The sequence below is a fragment of the Phyllobates terribilis genome, unplaced genomic scaffold (genome assembly GCF_046119375.1).
Source record: "Phyllobates terribilis strain yellow unplaced genomic scaffold, ASM4611937v1 Scaffold_5__5_contigs__length_657084704, whole genome shotgun sequence".
NCBI classification, from domain to species: domain Eukaryota; kingdom Metazoa; phylum Chordata; class Amphibia; order Anura; family Dendrobatidae; genus Phyllobates; species Phyllobates terribilis.
The window spans coordinates 78686109-78708031 of record NW_027362765.1 but is presented as its reverse complement, the minus strand read 5'-3'; the positions used below and the strand labels follow the sequence as shown (position 1 = coordinate 78708031).

Genomic DNA, 21923 nt, shown 5'->3' with positions numbered 1-21923 from the left:
GCAAAGTGATACTGACATGAGGACAGTGTCACCAAGGATGGCTGGCATCACATTTTTTGCTAGATGGTGCTGCTCGTTGCATCATGCACTGGAGTAAGATACGCGGGTCTGCGAGCCGTTTGACACATCATGAGAACAGATAAGCGGTTCTTCGTGCAGTATCACACAAGATGGGATCAGAGACGTGGCTCTGCGAGCTGTCTCACACATGATGAGATTAGATACGCGGCTCTGCTATTTCAGTGTAAACATCTAAGTTACTCACTGGTAATGGGATTTTCCAGAGCCCATGACAGTACCATCTGAGAGATGATCCGCCCACCCAGGACAGGAAACCCACTGAAATAAAAGGGAAGCACCTCTTCCCCGCATCAATTGGGTTACTGAGCATGAGAGGACCTACAAATAGTTATATGCACATATCTACACCAAATTATAAGGGCATATAAGGGTGTTGTCATGGGCTCTGGAAAATCCCATTGATTAATGCTGATTTTTCCTTTCAGCCATAACAGCACCACCTGAGAGATTTAGAGAGAAAACAATCCACCTTAGGGAGGGACCACCGCTTGCAGAAACCTTCTAGAAAGGATATATCAGCTGAGGATAAATCCAGCCTATAGTGTATATAGAAGGTTAACCCCTTACGACCTTGGATGTACTCATACGTCCAAAGTAGCATCCCCCCGGCGCTGAGCCCGCATGTTTTCAGGCACATGACAGCTGATCTGACCAGTTGTCATGTGCCCCTAACAGCTGCAGGTGGAATCGCGAATGTCAATCTCTAAGACAGCGACATTTAACATGGCAGTGGCGGAAGGACATCACTAGTCCCGCTTACTGACGCCCGTGTCATATGACTGTGGGTCACCGATGGGTTGGCATGACAACCTGGGGTTTGCAGGAGACCCCTGCAGTTATCATTTGTCATTGCAGAGATGCTATGCGTGCCGCCCAGCGGTCAGCGTTCATAATAACTGAGCACTTTATATACACAAAGCAGGGCTGAAGCCCTGCTGGGTGTAACACAGGCGATCGGATGATCGCAGCTTCTAGTCTCCCATGGAGACTATTAAAGACAGTGAAAAGTAGAAAAAAATGATTTAAAAAATATTAATATAAAAAGTTGAAATCACCACCCTTTCACCCCATTTAAAATAAAACCAAAAAAAAAAATCAAATATACACATATTTGGTATTGCCGCGTTCAGAATCGCCCAATCAACGACAGAATTGCTTTCTTTTTTTTGTCACAGCAACATTGCAATAACAGGCGATCAAAAGATCGTATCTATCCCAAAATAGTATCAATAAAAACATCAGCTCAGTGAGCAAAATATAAGCCCTCAGCCAGCTCCAGATCACGAAAAATGGTGATGCTACGGGTCTTGGAAAATGGCAACTTTTTGGGGGGCAAAATTTGTTATTTTTTTTCACCACTTAAATAAAAAAAGAACCTATACATGTTTGGTGTCTGCGAACTCATAATGACCTGGGGAATAATAATGGCAGGTCAGTTTTTGCATTTAGTGAACATGGTAAAAAAAAATCCAAAAAACAATTGTGTGATTGCACTTTTTTGGCAAATTCACCACACTTTGAATTTTTTTTCCGTTTTCCAGTACGCGATATGGTAAAACAATAGTGTCATTCAAAAGTACAACTCGTCCGTTAAAAAACAAGCCCTCACACAGCCATATTGATGGATAATTAAAAAGTTAGGGCTCTGGGAAGAAGAGGAGCAAAAAACGAGAATGTGAAAATGGAAAAATCCAAAGGTGGTAAAAGGGTTAAAGGAGAAGACATGTTGTTGCCTTATATATTTGGTCAATGGACACCTCTGCCTTCTCTGCCCAAGAAGTTGCAATTGCTAGAGTGGAATGAGCTCTTATACCTTCTGGAACTGATACATTACTGGCAGAATATGCTACTCTAATGGATTCCCTAATCCACCTGGCTAGGGTGCCTTTTGAGACTTTAAGCCCTTTCCTAGCCCCCTGAAAAGACACAAACAACGATTGGCCCTTCCTTTACTCTTTAGTTGCTTCTATGTATTCAACTAGAGCCCTTCTAACATCCAGCGTGTGGGACTGCTCTTCTCTTAAGGTTATCACAAAAGGAGGGAAGTATAACTTCTTGACTTCTATGGAATCTCCTAGCCACTTTTGGTAGATAGGACAGTTTTGAGACCTGATCCTGCCTGTCTTCTGAAACCTTAGTGAATGGGGGTTAAATTAACAAAGCCTGAATATAGCTAACTCTACGAGCTGATGTTGACGCAACTAGGATTACGGCCATTAAGGTGAGGTTTTTAATCAATAAGTCCTGTAAAGATTCAAAGAGTTTTGGTCAACACTTCCAATACTAAATTAAAATCCCATGGAGGAATCTTTGGACTAGGGATTGGTTTGGACCTATCACAGGGCATAATAAACCTATACGACAAAATAGATAAACACCAATATAATTATAAAAATATTAATTTTTATTAGTACTTTGTTAAAAAGCTGCCAACAGGCAGACCAGTAAATTTATTAAAAGGAGAAAAAATAACACATAGAAAAGAAATCACAGGGGAACATAAGTATTCATGAGTACAATAGATTGGTGAGAATTAAATAATTGAAAAACATGATGGAAACAGAATATTGCACGGGCCCAGTAGAGAATATGTATATATAAATAAATATCCCAGATGGCACAATATATAATAATATCCCTTATAAATAATATGGTAAAACAGAGCCCAAAAATGTAGATGGAAAAGGGGTGTGGACTATAAATTAGAACCAATATCTATAGTGTATCCGTACTGGGGATTAAACAATGGGCCCTACTGTCTGATAACAATCATGTATAAATAAAGGTAATGATACCAGATAGAACTGTCCCAACGCTCAGGTCCAACGCACGTTTCACCTAGTGGCTTTCTCAAGGAGTAATCCTTGCCATCTGGGATATTTATATATACATATTCTTTACCTGGCCTGTGCAATATTCTGTTTCCATCATGTTTTTCAATGTGTAATTCTTACCAATCTATTGTACCCATGAATACTTATGTTCCCCTGTGATTTATTTTCTATGTGTTATTTTTTCCCCTTTTAATAAATTTACTGGTCTGCCTGTTGGCGGCTTTTTAACAAAGTACTAATAAAAATTAATAGCTTTATAATTATATTGGTGTTTCTCTATCTATTTTGTAGTATGCATTTACATTTGTGAGAGAACACCTAGAGCTATACCTGTTTATATAACCCCTTTCTCATATTCAATGGGGCAATCTAGAGTGTTGTATTTGACTTAATAAACCTAGATAACCATCTATTGGCCACTATGTTATAATTATACAGTGCCCCTAAGGCACTGAAGCTTAAAGGGGTTGTCCGGTAAAAAGTGGTAAGACTGCAGTCACTCTGTCTGTCTGTAAGACTGTGTGACTGCAGACTTATGAATCCCCCCAGCACAGGCACTGTGGGGATTCGCCGGTACGAGACCGGGGACCGGAGGCTATGTATACGTTATACATACCCCCGGCCATTCAGCGCCGCCTCGCTCCACACACTTGTATGAAGCGAGGCCACGCCCCTCCTGCACTTGTGTGCCCCTCAAGGAAGCACACGCGAAACGCGCGTTGGAGCTGCGCTAGTGTGTGGGTCCACACAGGTTCTTTATGGGTAAGGTGCAATATGTTTTACTTTCTATATATCTTTGATTATACTATGCACATAAGGTCATATGCAAGGATTGCTTGCATATACACACACATCACTGAACCGTTTCAGATGGTGTGTATATTGTGTCTACATGAGTAATCCCACACTGTATGCACTTGCATTTTTGTATGTTCCAAACTGTTGGAATTTATATTGTGCGACTGATGCACACTATGTGAGGAAGTACCCATATTACATCTTATGTATAGACTATAGCGATTAGGTTTTGATATACAACCTCCCCCTACCCAACACTAGATTGTGGAACTGTCACCCTAATACCTGTGACCTTGCTATCTTTTTAATCTTGTATTGTGCCCGTTTGTCTGATTTATAGTTTTGGATTATTACTCTATGTCTCTTGTAGGAATAAGTTGCTTTTGAGTATCCAAGGGTATTTACCCATTTCAGCCTATATACCGTATTTGGGTAGTAGGCTGGTCTAAATATAATGACACATATTATGTATGTGTTTTGGATGATACTGAACCTTCAAAACCTGCAGTGGTGCTTCCAGGACCCAACATACCGATGCCACGGGCAGGTCAGCCATTCTTCCAGCAACCGGCTCAGGCCTGGGACCATTGTCCAGCCACTCTTTCATCTTGAGGTCTCCCATCAAGGACAGGAAACAGAACTGATGCAGGGAAGATGTGCTGCCCTTTCATTCCAGTGGGTTTCCTGTCCTGGATGGGCGGATCATCTCAGGTGGTGCTGTTATGGGTGAAATAAAAAACTCCTTCAGATGTCTGTAATGCAGTGATGTCTGAATGAGGTGTTCCAGTGACATAGCAGAGCTCAGTCAGTGTTCAGAGCACAGCAGTGTGGTGATTACTTGTTGTGCTCTGAACACTGCAGCGTGAACAGTGGCGGTAAGTATTGCTCGGCAGCCTGGTATCGTACTACTAATACCAGGTTACTGAACTATTCTCATAGCTGAAAGAAGTCTCTGTTGTGTACAGTGTTCTCACCTTTCAGAGCAGTCCTGTGGCGGGGACTTCTTCCAGTGGTGAGAACAGCTCCGTAGGCTACTAGTAGTACAATATCACACTGTCAACCACCACTCTGATGCTCTGCTCAATGCTGAACACTGTGAGCAGTGACAGTGGAGAGATGTAGCTCATAGCACAACTGCGAACTACAATAAATTGGCGCCTGGTTCTGCCCACAGCTGTGAATTGGACAGCCCAGGGGGCATTCCCAGTTGACAGGTGAAACGCAAGAAAATGCAGCTTCACTATGAAATGCTATTATATGCAAACATCGAATATACGAAATTGGAACTGCATTACTGCTATAAAATATGTTAAAAAATGAAGGTACTTAGCGCACAAATTGGCTAATTTGTGAGAGCCCAAGAGCCTGTGACCTTTGTTGGGACCCTAAACCTTATATGCCTCTTCTGGGCTAAAAGCCTTATTCTGTTTGGAGGTGCTAGTCAGTTTTTTTTATATTTGTAGTACACTCTTTCTGACTGTGCACTCTTCCCACCAGCCTAAGGCGTTTTTAATTAATTAGAGGTGGATCCTACCTGCCCTTAAAATCGTAGACTTTTAGCCTGGGAGAGACATATGAGGTTTAGGGTCCTATATGCCTGTCTGGTGCCCAGCTTTCGCTGCTACCTAGGTCTCCAATTTGGTCTTGGCCTAAACAAATACAACAGGGCATTATTACTGGTGCCACACCAGACAAATTGGCGGACCTGGCAGACCAGATCTCCCATGCAGGAAAATACCTTCTCTCTGCTTCCCTTGGTGCCACCAGTTCTTTTTCCCTAGCTTTTAGCAATATTGTGGCCATTTGTAGGGTTCTATGGCTTGAAGCGTGAATTCTGGATCCAAAAAGTCCCTCACCAGCCTTCCTTTCCTCAAGGATTCCCTCCCCTCCCAGTTCACGTTTTTTTCAAGGTCATTTCATCTCAATCAATCAGGCGTTATTGTTCCCATTCCTCCAAAGGAATACTTCATAGGTTTGTATTCAAACATCTCTGTGGTACCAAACAAAGGCGGCTTTGTTCGGCACATTCCGGATCTCAAGCTTTTGAACAAACGAGTATGCCTATGCCATTTCAGGATGGAGTCTTTCCGTTTGGCAATATCCTCCATGGAACCCAAGGAATTACTCTGCTCAGTAGACATTCAGGATACGTATTTCACATACCCATCTTTCCGGACCACCAGAGATTTCTTCATCAAACAGTCTCACCAGTTCGTGGATCTCACCTTCAGACTGGACACTGCACTCAGGATATTCACAAAGATCATAGCCATCCTATGAACCTGGGGGATTCTGGTCATCCCCTACCTGGATGATTTTCTCAGCCATCCATCCTATTCAGCAAGCCTAGAGTCTCCAGATCACCCTGGATACTCTATCCCATCTAAGATTTTATGTGAGCCTTGTTGATAAACCTTTCAGATAAGGTTGATGTGTGGGATAGTGTAACACAACCGGGGTTGAATCATCTGTGCTATACACACAGCACTGTCTAATCATGCAGGATAAAAAAGCACACATATGGTGATATTGAAAGGCACAGATGAGAAGGGAGTTATGGAGTTGCTCACCTGAAAGGGTTGTGATTGTCACAACTCCAATAATTGCCCATGAATATTACAGATGTTGCAGTCCAGGTCGACAAATGAAGGTTTTTTTTGCATATCGATTAATAGAATAAAGGAAATTTTACATTTCAGAGTCTACTCTGAAAAGTCAAATCTCCTTTTTTCTATTAATCATGCAGGAAGTTAGAGCAAGAGATCAGAGCTATATATGCACATCTCACACAGAGAAAATTAAGCTATGGTGGGCGCATGTTCTCTCTCTAGAATGTTGCTACCTGCCTATGATTGGGCAACTCATATAGGCAGAAGATACATGCCCCCAATGAAAAAAAAACTCATTAGGTACAAATACTTTGATTGCTAATATCCACCAAACAGAGAGGCAAAATTTTAAAAAAATATTCCACTCTGCAGCCACTATTACATCATGTGTTCAGTTCAACATGGAAAATTTTGTGAAAGGTCCTCTTCAACACTTTGTATCACTGTGGTTTTCTATGGGTACTACACTATTTTTCATTATCCTGTGCTCTCTTCTTTCATATTTTTTAATCATATTCTTTTCATTCATATGTTTTCAAGATATGAAGACATCTCCCTAGTGAAATACTTCCTAGCCTGATGGCATTGATTTGACCTATTGTCAAGACAGCAGGATCCCTCTGCAAGCCGTCCTTCAACTACAGATATGGTTATTTGGGTGAATAATTATGTGCGTTCTTCCATCCAGGAACAAGAGGAAATAAAGACTTCTCTTTAACACTTTTTTTAGAGGATTAGAGGAGAATTATCCTCCCGTGCCATCTCTAAAGATAGAGAAATGAGAGTGCTTGATTAGGTCCATTTTTCCTCTTCTAAAAGAGTCAAAGAAACTTAATCTATTTAAGATTTGACTTGGAAAAAAACAGTACTGGAGATGGCTCTGACGGATGAGCAAATCTCCAACTCTAGGGAGCCCAGGTTATTCAAACTGCACGATTCCCTCACAGTTCTTATGTCCGCCGAGTAGAAATCTCTGGACAAAGCCCCACATGGTCGAAAATATTCAAACTCATGTTAAGTAGAACAGAGTAAAAACTGACTGATGCCCCTACTCCTCCAATTGGATGTGGCTATAGCCAATAGGGGTGATTCATTAAAAAAAAGTACTTACACCTAAAATCTGGTGTAAACATATTGAGTCATATTGCAACTTGCGGCGCAATCTCACTCCCACCCATTAAATTCATGATAACTTAGATCAGCAAAGTGGCGTAACTTCAGAAATGTACACCAGCAACCGTCTGATATACATATCTGGCAGCACGTGCTCGGTAGCAGACGTGCCTGATTCATTAAGCGGCGCACGCCACTTAATGAATCAGAGGACTGTACTCCAGCGAGTACTTTATTAAGTCTGGTGTGCGCTACGCCAGCCTTAAGGAATTTCCTGCCAAACTGTCCAAAACGCCTCCTTTCACATGATTGTAAAAGACCGGTGATCAGCATAACCCCAAATGACCTCCCCCTCCTTAAAGTGTTGATCCGCCAAATAAAATGTCCTTTCTTAATATCGATCTTTATACCCCTACCACTTTTGTAATTAGCTTTATTAAAAAAATTTCCTACAATTCTCCCTATTTAGCTAATCTCTAAATGAGTTTGTTTTTTTAAACTTCAGTCTGTGAAGTTTTGTTTGGGCAGAGTCTAAAACAGGAAGTCACAGGAGGCTGGTGCTGCACTTACTTCCCTGAAGCATCTATAGCCCCTTCTGCAACATCATCAGGGGGCAGAGCTGCAGTTACTTACTATAGTTTTGTGCATCTCCACCCTCTAAAGATGTCCTGGATCCATGGTTGTAGAAGCTGTGGGAGAGGCGAGTGCAGCGTCCGCACTCTGCTTCTATCTCTGCCGTCGCATCTTTTAAAGGGACTATCAGCACAGAAGGACTGTTCAAACCAAGTGCTTCAGAGAGCAAGAGAAGGATGCAGATAGATGTAAAACAAGCAGGTAGTGTATTTAAATGATTGGCCGTGCTATCATGCATTGAGCCTGTATTTGGTTTGAACAGTCATTCTGTGCTGACAGTTAGAGTCTCTGAATCCAATGATCATTTGGTATTTTTCCAAGTCTCATGGGGACTCCCAGTTGTGGACCTCATGGTGACCAAAGTCAATGCCAAAAGTGTCCAATGTTTTACTCTCTATATCAGAAGGACACTCCACTGGCAGTGGATACAATGTCAATTCCCGGAAAATGCAGTCTGTCGTATGTTTTTCGACCTAGCTACTCGATTCAGAGATTGTTATCCAAGATCCGTATGGCCCATACATCAACGATTGCACAAATTTCATTTTGGCTCAAGAGAGTGTGTTTCCTACAGCTGATACAGAAAAACCATTGTCAGTTCCTGAGAAAATGTATCTGGTGTCTCAGGACAGCCAGTTTTGCAGGAACATCCAGAGACTCAGGTTAACGGTATGGGGATTAATTGGGCCCTTCTAGCTTCAAGAGCCTTTTCAGAAGCTTTAATGAATACCCTTGAAGGGGTTGTCAACTACTAGGACAACCCCTTCTTAAAGTAAATGTTCGGCCCCGATAAAATAAAAAAATACTATACTCACCATCTGTGCAGCTGATCTCTAGCTTCCTCTTCATGTTCAGTTTGTCCGATGATGACACCAGCGCTGATTGGGCGCTGGGAATCACGTGTCATTCCACCACATCACAGCCCCGGGACCGCGAGTGCGGACACCAGTGGAACAGAGCCTGCATGGGAGGCGAGTATAGGCTTTTTTATTTTACAGGGGCCAATGGCGCAGTAATACGGATTACATTGACACCTTTTAGCAAAGAAATCTGCTTTGTTGTTGTTATGTAATCAAATTTTGACGTTTTTTTTACTGATTAGGTCTTCTCTCCCTGTCAGTAATTTCCCAGTGCCTCTGGTCTTTAACCGCTTTACCACCTTGAGTTTTTCCGTTTTTGTTTTTTGCTCCCCTTCTTCCCAGAGCCATTTTTATTTTTCCGTTAATATAGCCATTTGACGGCTTATTTTTTGCGGGAAGGGTTGTACTTTTGAACGACGCCATTGATTTTACCATATATTGTACTGGAAAACGGAAAAAAAAATCCAAGTGCGGTGAAATTGCAAAAAAAAGTGCAATTTCACTATATATATATATATATATATTTTTTTTTTACCATGTTCACTAAATGCTAAAACTGTCCTGCCATTATGATTCTCCGGGTCATTACGAGTTCATAGATACCAAACGTGTATAGGTTCTTTTTTATTTAAGTGGTGAAAAAAATGCAAAGCTTGTAAAAAAAAAAAATGGCGCCATTTTCGGAGACCCGAAGTGTCTCCATTTTTCATGATCTGGGTGGGGGCTTATTTTTGTGCACTAAGCTGATGTTTTTATTGATACAATTGTGGGACAGAAGTGATCGCCCGTTATTGCATTTTATTGCAATGCTGCGGCGAGCAAAGAAACGTAATTCTGGAGTTTTTTTTTTTGTTAAGCGGTTTACAGATCAGATTAATTTTTTTCATACATTGATAGATTGGGTGGTTATGAACGCGGCGATACCAAAGTGTATTTGTTTAATAGTTTTATTTTGCATGGGGCAAAAATGGGATGATTTGAACTTTTATATTTTTAAAAATCTTTTTTTTTTTTACTTGCTTCAATAGTCTCCATGGGAGACTAGAAGCTGCAATCATTCGAATTCTTGTGCTACACATAGCAGGGCATCAGCAAAAAATGCTCATCTGCTATGAGCGCCGGCCACGGGGCGGCGCACATAGTAGTTCGGCAATGACAACCACAGGGGTCTCCTGCAGACCCCGGGTTGTCATGCCAACCCATCAGTGCCCCGTCATCATGTGACAGGGGCGCCGATGGGCAGAGCTAGTGAGGGAGTTTGACAGCGGCATTTAACAAGTTAACAGCCGCGGGTGGATCGCGATTCCACCCGAGGCTGTTGTTAGGGGCACATGTCAGCTAATGAAATCAGCTGTCATGTGCCGGAAAAGATGCGGGCTCATCGCCGGAGCCCACATCAAATAAGGGGGGGCAACCTATGATATACCTATATGTCATAGGTCATACAGAGGTTAAATGACAGGTCACTGCTGAGACTTGAAACAGAGGAATCAGGTCATTCACACACTGGAGGTAAGTGGAGAGGCTGGGGAATCACAGAAGGAGAGGAAAAAAATTCAGCTCCTATGCAGTTAAATCTAATTAGCAAAAAACTTAATAGTGATTAACCCCTTCACCTCTGGGGATTTTCCATTTCTTTTTTTTTCTTTCCTCACCTTCTTCCAAGAGCCACAACTTTTTTATTTTTCCGTCCACATAACCGTATGGGGGCTTCTTTTTTTGCGGGACGAGTTGTACTTTTAAATTACACCATTTATTCTACCCCATATTGCACTGGAAAAAGGTAAAAAAAAAAAATCCAAGTGCATTGAAATTGCAAAAAAGTGCAATTTCACAATTGTTTAAGGTATTTTATTATTTACCATGTTCACTATATGGTAAAACTGACCTGCAAAAATAATTCTCCAGGTAGGTAAGAGTGCACAGATACTAAACATGTATATATATTTTATATTTAAGTGGTGAAAAACTAATTGTAAATTTGTAAAAAAAATAAATAATAATTTTTGCTTGTCGTTTTTTTCAGAGACCCGTAACATTTTAATTTTTCAGGATCTGGGGCTGTGTGAGGGCTTATTTTTTGCGCCTCAAGCTGGTATTTTTACTGATACCATTTTGGGGTAGATATGATGTTTTGAGCGCCTTACTGCATTTTATTGCAATACTGCAAAAGCCAAAAAAAGAGGGAAATTCTGGAGCTTTTATTTTTTTTCGTTACACTGTTTACTGATCGGATTAAATTACTTTATATTTTGATAGATCGGACATTTCTGAACGCTGCAATACCAAATGTGTGTATTTTTTTGTTTTATTTTCGTAAAATATAGGGCAAAAGAGCAGTGATTTGAATTAATTTTTTTTCCATATTTTTAAAAACTTTTTTTTTTCACTTTCCACTGTATTTAACAGTCCCCTTAGGGGACTTGAAGCTGCGATCGTCTGATTGCCCGTGCTTTACATAGGAGTGCATCAGCACTGCTATATATAGCCGAAATCATGATCCATGAACACCAGCCATTGGCCAGAGTTCACAGACGCTCGGTTATGATGGGCACGGGGGTCATCAACAAACCCCATCCCAGTTGTCACTACGTCACGGGTGCACCCTTGATGGGCACGTGAAATGACGCGCTCCCTGCAGGCGAAAGTTAAAAGCCGCTGTCATCATGTGCCTTTAACGGTACATGACAGCAGATTAAATCAGTCATTATGTGCAGGGAAAGATGCGGGCTCCGTGTACAATCCCACATCAAAGGCATCGACACGACTTTTGACATACATGTACGTCAAAAGTCATGAAGGTGTTAAAGAAGAACCACACTGCGGATTTATTCACCAAAGATATCAATTTAATTTGTGTTACAGCATCAGGACAGGCAGGTCTTTACATAACGAAATTGTGCTGTCAAGTTCTCTTTAATAGGAATATGTTGTCTCAAAAAATATTTGTTTTCAATAATTGAAAAAATGAAAGTTAACATTAAATTTTTTTTCTTCATTATTTCAATTCATTTTTTTCATTGTTTAAAATGTGAAAAATAATTAAAAATGTTTTGATCAGTTCAACTTTAAACACCAGGGGGAGCAGGTGTTGAAATTTGTCATGAAAACCACACACACAATTCCACCATTGTTTTTGGTGTTTTATTTTTACTGCATTCGTGTGGTAAAAACGACCTGAAAACATGATTCTCCATGTCAGAATAATTACTGCGATACCAAACTTGCATTTTTTTTATTCAACACTTGAAAAAAAAATGCTGAATTTTTGGTTTGTGTAACCATTTTCCAAGACCTGTAACGTATTTATTCTTTCATTGATCGGGCTTTTAGCATGTTGAGCTGACACTTTTATTGATATCCATTCATGGTTCATACAATGTTTTGATCGCTTTTTGTTTTTCCCAGTGTTTAACTTTTTTTTCTCCTTATCATGTTTTGTTAATTAATTCTATATTTTGATAGATCGGATTCTTGGGGGGGTGGGGGTGGCTTATGGAGCTTAGCCTGTGACTGACCTGCACAGGAGTACTAAAATAGATGGTCAGGGCCCTTCAGCAGGCGTCTGGCTGCCATAGTAAACCATCGGTGTGCCACAGGAGGTAGACTGAAGTCGCAGTGCACATGCACTGGCAATCATTCCATTTAAACGCTGGTACCAGAAATTGACAGCAGTATCTAAATGGATAACAACTGCAATCAGCTCTGGCTTCAATTGATGGACAAGAGATGCCGGTAATGTAATATGCAATACAGCCAGCATCTACCACTTTGGATCCGACCTATACACTTATGTAACCTTTAATAAGATGTGTAGTAGAGGGGTTACAAGGACACTAAACTTCAGGAAGGCAAATTTCCAACGGTTGAGAGATGATCTTAGTGCAATAAACTGGGACGATATCCTGAGACATAAAGCTACACAAAGCAAATGGGAGACATTTATTAACACCCTGAATAGGACCTGCGCACAAAATATACCCTTTGGGAATAAACATGCTAGAAATAGGAGGAAACCACTATGGTAAGGGGCGCAATAAGTGACAAAAAGAAAGCATTAAGAGAACTAAAGCAAGTAGGTAGTGATGAGGCATTAAATAAATACAGAAAATTAAATAAATTCTGTAAAAAACAAATCAAGGCAGCAAAGATTGAGGCAGAGAGAATCATTGCCAGAGAAAGTAAAAATAACCCCCAAATATTCTTTAACTACATAAATAGTAAAAAACTAAAAAATGATAGTGTTGGCCCCCTTAAAAATAGTCTGGGGGAAATGGTGGATGAGGATGAGGAAAAAGCCAATATGCTAAATGATTTTTTTTCAACCGTATTTACACAAGAAAATCACATGACAGAAAACATGATCAGTGATAACAAAAATTCTCCAGTAAATGTCACTTGCTTAACCCAGCAGGAAGTACGGCGGAGTCTAAAAATCACTAAAGTTGACAAATCCCCGGGCCCGGATGGGATACACCCGCGAGTACTGCAGGAATTAAGTAACGTCATAGATAGACCATTATTTTTAATCTTTAAAGATTCCATAATAACAGGGTCTGTACCACACGACTGGCGTATAGCAAATGTGGTGCCAATATTCAAAAAGGGGACAAAAACTGAACTTGGAAATTATAGGCCAGTAAGCTGAACCTCTACTGTGGGTAAAATCCTGGAGGGTTTCCTAAGAGATGCTATAATAGAGTATCTGAAGAAGAATAACCTCATGACCCAATATCAACATGGGTTTACGAGGGACCGTTCCTGTCAAACTAATCTGATCAGCTTTTATGAGGAGGCAAGTTCTGGACTGGACCAAGGAAATGCAGTGGATGTTGTGTATATGGACTTTTCAAAAGCTTTTGATACGGTTCCACACAAAAGGTTGATACATAAAATGAGAACAATGGGGATAGGGGAAAATATATGTATGTGGGTTAAGAATTGGCTCAGTGATAGGAAACAAAGGGTGGTTATTAATGGAAAACACTCAGACTGGGTCTCAGTTAACAGTGGGGTACCACAGGAGTCAGTATTGGGCCCCCTTCTTTTTAACATATTTATTAATGACCTTGTAGGGGGCATACAGAGTAGTATTTCAATATTTGCAGATGACACTAAACTCTGCAGGGTAATCAATACAGAGGAGGACAATTTTATATTACAGGAGGATCTATGTAAACTAGAAGCTTGGGCTGATAAATGGCAAATGAGCTTTAATGGGGATAAATGTAAGGTAATGCACTTGGGCAGAGGAAATAAAATGTATAATTATATGCTTAATTGTAAAACACTGGGCAAAACTGTAACTGAAAAAGACCTGGGTGTATTGGTGGACGACAAGCTCACGTTTAGTGGCCAGTGTCAGGCCGCTGCTGCTGCAAAGGCAAATAAAATAATGGGATGCATTAAAAGAGGCATAGATGCTCATGAGGAGAACATAATTTTACCTCTATACAAGTCATTAGTGCGACCACACTTAGAATACTGTGTACAGTTTTGGTCTCCGGTGTATAAGAAAGACATAGCTGAACTAGAGAGGGTGCAGAGAAGAGCGACCAAGGTTATTAGAGGACTGGGGGGTCTGCAATACCAAGACAGGTTATTACACTTGGGGTTATTTACTGTGGAAAAAAGAAGGCTTAGGGGTGATCTTATTACTATGTACAAGTATATGAGGGGACAGTACAAAGACCTGTCTACTGATCTTTTTACTCTGAGGCCAGAGAAGGGGACAAGGGGGCATCTTCTACGTCTGGAGGAAAGAAGGTTTAATCATAATCACAGATGCGGATTCTTTACTGTAAGAGCAGTGAGACTATGGAACTCTCTGCCGCATGATGTTGTAATGAGTGATTCTCTACTAAAATTTAAGAAGGGCATGGATGCCTTTCTTGAAAGGTATAATATTACAGGTTACATATACTAGATTCCTTGATAGGGCGTTGATCCAAGGAACTAGTCTGATTGTCGTATGGAGTCGGGAAGGAATTTTTTTCCCCAATGTGGAGCTTAGTGTTTGCCACATGGTTTTTTTTGCCTTCCTCTGGATCAACATGTTAGGCTATGGGTTGAACTAGATGGACTTAGTTTTAGTTTTTAAGGTTGAAGGAAGACTATGTTATACACTTGCCGACCTCAATGCATGACTTTTATTCACTTACTTACATGCTAAGGGGTTAAGCATTCAATCATTAGGCATACAATCCATATTTATTACAAAAAAATTGTATCACACCCTAAAATGTCAACACATAGCTGTAAAAGCCAATGAATGAATACTCTATGACTTCTCTGCATTTACTACTCACCTGTGCGGTTATCTGTAGGAATCTCCTCATTAAACTGCTCATCACTCATCATATATGTCTCTGTAATAGTAATATGGGTCATGTTTTTTCCCTAAAACAAATATTGTAAAAGTTACTGACAAATGGAGAAGGATATCGAACAACAGAAAAGATCATGACAAACAAAAATGTAATTACGGCAGTAGTTGTGACAAATCTGTAGGTCTCCTGTACAAATTCAACCTGTCAGATCCTAATTCTAAACAGCAGTTTCCATAACCAGAAAACTGATAGAAAGTCAAGACAACATCTAATGTCTATAATCAGTTTTATCCTGTCATCTCCACCAGGTATAAAATATGCATTGAATGGCCACATTATTAGAGACACCCATCTAGTAGCACGTAGGATCTTCTTTGGCCTTCAGAGCCTCAACAATTCATCACGTCATTAATTCCATTAGGTGATAAAATTATTCTGCAGTGATATTGGTCCATGCCAACTGGAGAGGTTTTTGCAGTTGCTGCAAATTAGATGGGTCTGAATTGTTAAAAGCCCATTTTACCTCTTCCCAGAGATGTTCTATAGGTTAAAGATCTGAGGACTGTGAATGCTTAAGAACAAAAAAATAAATAAAAATAACTGTCATGTTCCTGGAAGCAATCCACAACTACACTACCACTATGACGTGATGCTTTTACACACTTGTCCCAGGTATCCCAGACTCTGCTTTCTAAACCTTAGTCCACTGCTCTCTGTTATGCTCCACGTCGGGTTTTGAAGGTTGCCCAGCGTTGCTCAGTGACATCATCTCCCTAGGCCTTGTAAGACCCATTAGGACACACACCTATGTTCCGGGATTGAGATTTAAGACTTTAGTTTGGTGTATGCCACCTTTTGTACATGCCGTGTTTTAACTTGCTTCAATTCCTGCTGAATTCCACTTCATCCATCCTGCTGCACCAAAGATTCCTGAGTGTGCCATGTTCCCACTTTCCACATGCCATCGTGTCAGCTGCACCAAAAAGCATGGTCTGGGTACTGACTCGGACCTGGGGCTTAGTCGGTATACTTCACAAGGTGAGACTAACAGGTGCATTGTCTTTCTACCAAGGGTAAACAGCTGAAGAGCTTCATTTTCCACAATGCTTCAGCAAGCCATAGCGTCCAAACAACCATTCACAGCTAACAGAGGATGTGCCATGAAAAATATTGCACACACTATTACTCCACCTACCGCAACATTGAAATCTGTTCGGAAGGATTCATGACGCGTGTGCCAAATTCTGACCCTACCATCAGATATCTGAATTCATCTGACCATTCAATATTTTCCACCAGGGCTGTGGAGTCGGTGTCCATTTTGGTGGAGTCGGAGTCGGTATAAAATGGACCGACTCCAACCCCTAAAATAGGCACCATAAGGTAGTTAGAGAAACACTTATGGGCCCTGGGGGAATACATTGGGGGATTATATAAAGTAGTGGACAACAACCCCTTTAAGGGAAGTGAGGAGAGAGTAAGCTGGAGGGATGCCAGTCATGTCAGAAAGATAATGGAGAGAAGGGAAGATCCACTATAGTAGTCTGACTGTCCAGGGCTGTGGAGTTGGGAGTCTGTGTCCATTTTGGTGGAGTCGGAATCGGAGTCAGTATAAGATGGACTCCTAAAATATATAATTAAATTGGAGTACAGTAGTTCAATGCAGTTTGTGGGCAATATTTTTTTCATAAGAATTTGGAAAAGTTATGAAATGTCCTATAAATGTCTGTCCTATTTCTGATCTAAGTGTCTAGGCTTTTTGCTGAGATGAATCTGTGCTACAGTAAATTTGTCACTTAAACATGAGTCATGTATGAAGGTGTCGGGGTTAGAGTCATGGAAATTGAGGAGTCGGCAGTTTGGCTTACCGACTCCAGAGCCCGGTTTTCCACTGCTCAGAGATGTAATTTTTTCCCTCTTTTGCCCAATTAAGTTTTCCCTACAGCACAGATGGGCTATAGCAGCAGACAGATTAAATTCCATTGATGTCTAATGAACGTAAAGTGCATTAAGACACATTAGTTAGACATGAGCGTTGGACATGAGTTGTATTCAACTTCAGTTTGCATGACTGACCACCTCTTGTTCATCAAATGACTCCTCAACGATTTGTTTTCATCCACAGGATCTCCTTTGATTGGATGTTTTTCCTTCATCACAATAAAAAACAAAACTCTTGAAAAGATTGCACATATAAACCCTACAAAGTTGATAGTTTTTTAAATACTGGCCCTGACTAAACTCTCATTTGAAGTTGCTCCTATCAGTAGATTTTTCCACACAAATATGGATTCACACTTAAAGCTGAAACACAGAAAACGGAACACCTAATTTCATGCTGCAGTCCGTCTCAAGTCTAATTTCCATATAGTTCCAATGTTTATTAGGGCCAGTGTCCCTAATAAATTGGCTTTAATACTGGTGGATAACACAAGACTAAACACAAGACATTCAAAGCCTTCTACACATCATAGGGCAGATTTTATGACACCTTCTCTCCATCTACCTGATGATCCTGAGGAACATTGGGATTTTCTTCGGAACTGTCCTGTGGAATAAGAGGACGGGGACATCTCTCTGGTGCTGTCATCTCACTGGATAGAACTGGAGAAAACACATACAGGAACTGAATTCATTCTTTACGTACAGATAAAGAATCGCCGCATGTATTTAGTCCTGTCTATTACCTGGTGATGTGAGGGGCTGGGGAACCGCCACCATGACATCCTTGTACAGATCTTTGTGTTCTTGTAAATACTCCCACTCCTCCATAGAAAAATAGACGGTGACATCCTGACACCTTATAGGAACCTGACACATACAATGATACCGTCATCCCCCGATCCCTTCATAGCGTTACTGTATAATGTCCCAGCATTCCCAGCAGTGTCACCTCTCCAGTCAGGAGCTCAATCATCTTGTAGGTCAGTTCTAGGATCTTCTGGTCACTGATGTCCTCATGTATCAGGGAGTGAGGTAGAGGCCTCGTGATTGGGCTCAGGATTCTTCCATATCCCTCAGACACAGGGTGCTGACAACGCTCACTAGAGGTCTTCTTCACTACTATGTAATCCTGGTTATGGAGAGATACATTAATTAATCTCACTACAGATATTTCCAGAGTCCTCACCTCCCCAGTTCTGTCCATCTGTTATTCCCATAGATCAGAATAATGTAACGGGACGTCATCAAAATCTCTCACCTCTCCAGTAAGCCGGAAGAGGATTTCCAGAGTGAGATGTATTATCCTCTCCACCATCTTGTCCCTCTCCCCATCCATCCTTGATGGGTCAATGAGGAAAATTATCTTCTATAGATCTCCACTGAGAGGATCCGATACTATGGGAATCTAAATGGGATGAAGAAAGAAAATCATAAAGAATGCCATTTAACAATACAATTTCTGGAGATAAGGGGAAAGATGAAGGAGCATTCTCTCTTCTCTTAAAAGTGGTTGTCCACTAGTAAGACAACCCCTTCTTGATCAAAATGTTTGATAAAGCTTATACTCACCTCCCGTGTTGGCACTGTTCCCACGGTCCCGCAGCTGCCGTGATGCTGTTGTGACACGTGATGCCGGCGCCCAATCAGCGCTTGTGTCACTGTTCCTGTCTTCATACGAACTGAACCTGAACAGGAAGTCGGGGCTGCAGTTGATCCAGGACTTCCACTTCATGCTCAAGTAACCTTGCGGTGTGGACAGTGACGCCAGCGCTGAATGGGCGCCGGCGTCAAGTGTCACAACAACAGCATGGTAGCCCAGGACCGTAAGTGCAGACGCCGCAGGAATGGTGCTAGCACAGGAGACGAGTATAGGCTTTATTATTTTATCGGGGCCAAACGAGGGGCATGAACAGAAGTTGTCCAAGTAGTGGACAAATTCTTTAAGGACTAGAAGTGCTTAGGCCGCTAATGTAGTGATTACATATTCGACTAGGAAGTACAATAACTAAACGGGAGAAACAGGAAGCACTGGAATGGGACTGTTATACCCTCAGCACAAAATGATGTAAATGCTTCAGTGCTTGGGTTACCGTGTTGAGAGGGTACACAGGCGTTCTCACCAAGATGAGCTCCTATTGCTGCTGTTAACCATTTAGATGACACTAGCATTCAAATGAACCAGTTGCCGATGCACACGTACCGACTTCCATTACCCATACGCGGGGCAATGATTGGTTACCATGGCAGTCAAGGGCCAAGTCTGCTGCTGACTTGGTCTTCTGGTCAAGCTCAGCTAATGTCTACTGCAGTAAAGTATAAGCAGTCAGACGATCGCCGGTTCTATTCCCGTAAGGGAACTTACTTTTTTTTTTTTTCAAAAACATATAAAAATACAAATCACCACCCTTTTCCTTAAATAAGATTACAAAAAAATGCTTGGTGTAGCTGCATTTGTAAAAGCCCAGCCTATCATAATATAAAAATAATTAACCCATATGATAAACGCTATAAGGAAAAAAAAACATCAAGATGACAGAATTTTATTTTTCAGTCACCACACCTCCCCCAAAACAATGTCAATTAAAAAAAACTATCATAATGTTGTATGTGCCCCAAATTGTTATCAATAAAATTATCAGTTAAAAAAATCAAGCCTTCACAAACAGGGATGTGGAGTCGGAGTTGGAGTCGGTATAAAATGGACCGACTCCAACTCCTAAAATATATAATAAATTGGGTACAGTAGTTCAATGCAGTTTGTGGGGAATACTTTTTTCATAAGAATTTGGGAAAGTTATGAAATGTTCTATAAATGTCTGTCCTATTCCTGATCTAAGGGTCTAGACTTTTAGTTGAAATGAATCTGTGCTACAGTAAATTTAGCACTTAAACATGAGCCATGTATGAGGGAGTTGGAGCTGGTGTCATGGAAATTGAGGAGTCGGAGGTTTGACTTACCGACTCCACAGCCCTGCTCACAAAGCTCAATTGGCATTCAAATAAAAAAAAATGTAACTGGCCTTGTAACATAGTGATAAACGAGTTGTCATGACTTGATAGAACACAATGCTATTATTAAGAATTGGAAGCATCACAGAAGTCGAAAAGTAAGGGTAGTGGTAATAGTAATGAAAAAAATCCATCAAACTGATAGGTCCACAAGGTCATAAAACAACCTAACATTAGAAATTAAACGTAGCAGGACGTCAGCATAAATTAGACAGAAGATACACATCTGCAATGTCTCAGTTAATAATAATAATCATTATTATTATTCTCAGTTTACATGGAAGACTTTTATCAGCAGCACCCAGCAGCCACAGGTGGAACGCGGAAGAGGGACCCTTGGCTGCAGCTTGGATTTGTCATGACGTCAGCGGATGTCAGAGCCGGCTGCAGCCGGGGGTCACATGATGCCTGTGAGCGGCCAGTGATAGCGCCATAAGGTAGTTAGAGAAACACTTATGAGCCCTGGGGGAATACATTGGGGAATCATATAAAGTAGTGGACAACAACCCCTTTAAGGAAAGTGAGGAGAGAGTAAGCTGGAGGGATGCCAGTCATGTCAGGAAGATAATGGAGAGAAGGGAGGATCCACTATAGTAGTCTGACTGGAATAAAAGGGACTCCTAAAATATATAATAAATTGGGTACAGTAGTTCAATGCAGTTTGTGGGGAATATTTTTTTCATAAGAATTTGGGAAAGTTATGAAATGTCCTATAAATGTCTGTCCTATTCCTGATCTAAGGGTCTAGACTTTTAGCGGAGATGAATCTGTGCTACAGTAAATTTATCACTTAAACATGAGCCATGTATGAGGGAGTCAGAGTTGGAGTCGGTGTCATGGAAATTGAGGAGCCGGAATTGGAGTTGGAGGTTTGACTTACCGACTCCACAGCCCTGTGACTGACCGTCTCCATTGTACCCGCAGCCAGTCTGTATCGCGGTCCGTACTCAGGTTATGTTTCACTTACTTCTGAATGACCATGTACAAAGACCGGGCCGCCTTCATTTCACCTCAAGCATGCAGAGAGAGAGACCGGTCCACCTTCATTTCACCTCAGGCTAACAGAGAGAGAGACCGGTCCACCTTCATTTCACCTCAGGCGCGCAGAGAGACTGACCGGTCCATCTTAATTTCACCTCAGGCGCGCAGAGAGACCGGTCCACCTTCACTTCAGGCGCGCAGAGAGACCGGTCCACCTTCATTTCACCTCAGGCGCGCAGAGAGACCGGTCCGCCTTCATTTCACCTCAGGCGCGCAGAGAGAGACCGGTCCACCTTCACTTCAGGCGCGCAGAGAGACCGGTCCGCCTTCATTTCACCTCAGGCGCGCAGAGAGCGAGACCGGTCCGCCTTCATTTCACCTCAGGCGCGCAGAGAGCGAGACCAGTCCGCCTTCATTTCAACTCAGGCGCGTAGAGAGAGACCGGGCCGCCTTCATTTTACCTCAGGCGCGCAGAGAGAGACTGGGCCGCCTTCATTTTACCTCAGGCGCAGAGAGCGACCGGGCCGCCTCCATTTTACCTCAGGCGCACAGAGAGAGACCGAGCCGCCTCCATTTTACCTCAGGCGCGCAGAGAGAGACCGAGCCGCCTCCATTTTACCTCAGGCGCGCAGAGAGAGACCGGGCCGCCTTCATTTTACCTCAGGCGTGCAGAGAGAGACCGGGCCGCCTTCATTTTACCTCAGGCGTGCAGAGAGAGACCGGGCCGCCTTC

At 41.7% G+C, this 21923-nt stretch overlaps 1 protein-coding gene across 1 annotated transcript in view; it reads right to left on the bottom strand.

The window, feature by feature from the left end:
* LOC141272091 (uncharacterized) overlaps nucleotides 1–21923 on the bottom strand; it is a 35268-nt gene that overhangs the window by 11572 nt on the left and 1773 nt on the right. The window contains exons 2-6 of the mRNA XM_073682398.1: nucleotides 18460–18606; nucleotides 18151–18330; nucleotides 17945–18068; nucleotides 17764–17861; nucleotides 15237–15327 (exon numbers count right to left, since the gene is read on the bottom strand). Of these exons, the coding sequence (XP_073538499.1) occupies nucleotides 15237–15327; nucleotides 17764–17861; nucleotides 17945–18068; nucleotides 18151–18330; nucleotides 18460–18537 (571 nt within the window). The 5' untranslated portion in view covers nucleotides 18538–18606. The remainder of the gene's footprint in view (nucleotides 1–15236; nucleotides 15328–17763; nucleotides 17862–17944; nucleotides 18069–18150; nucleotides 18331–18459; nucleotides 18607–21923) is intronic.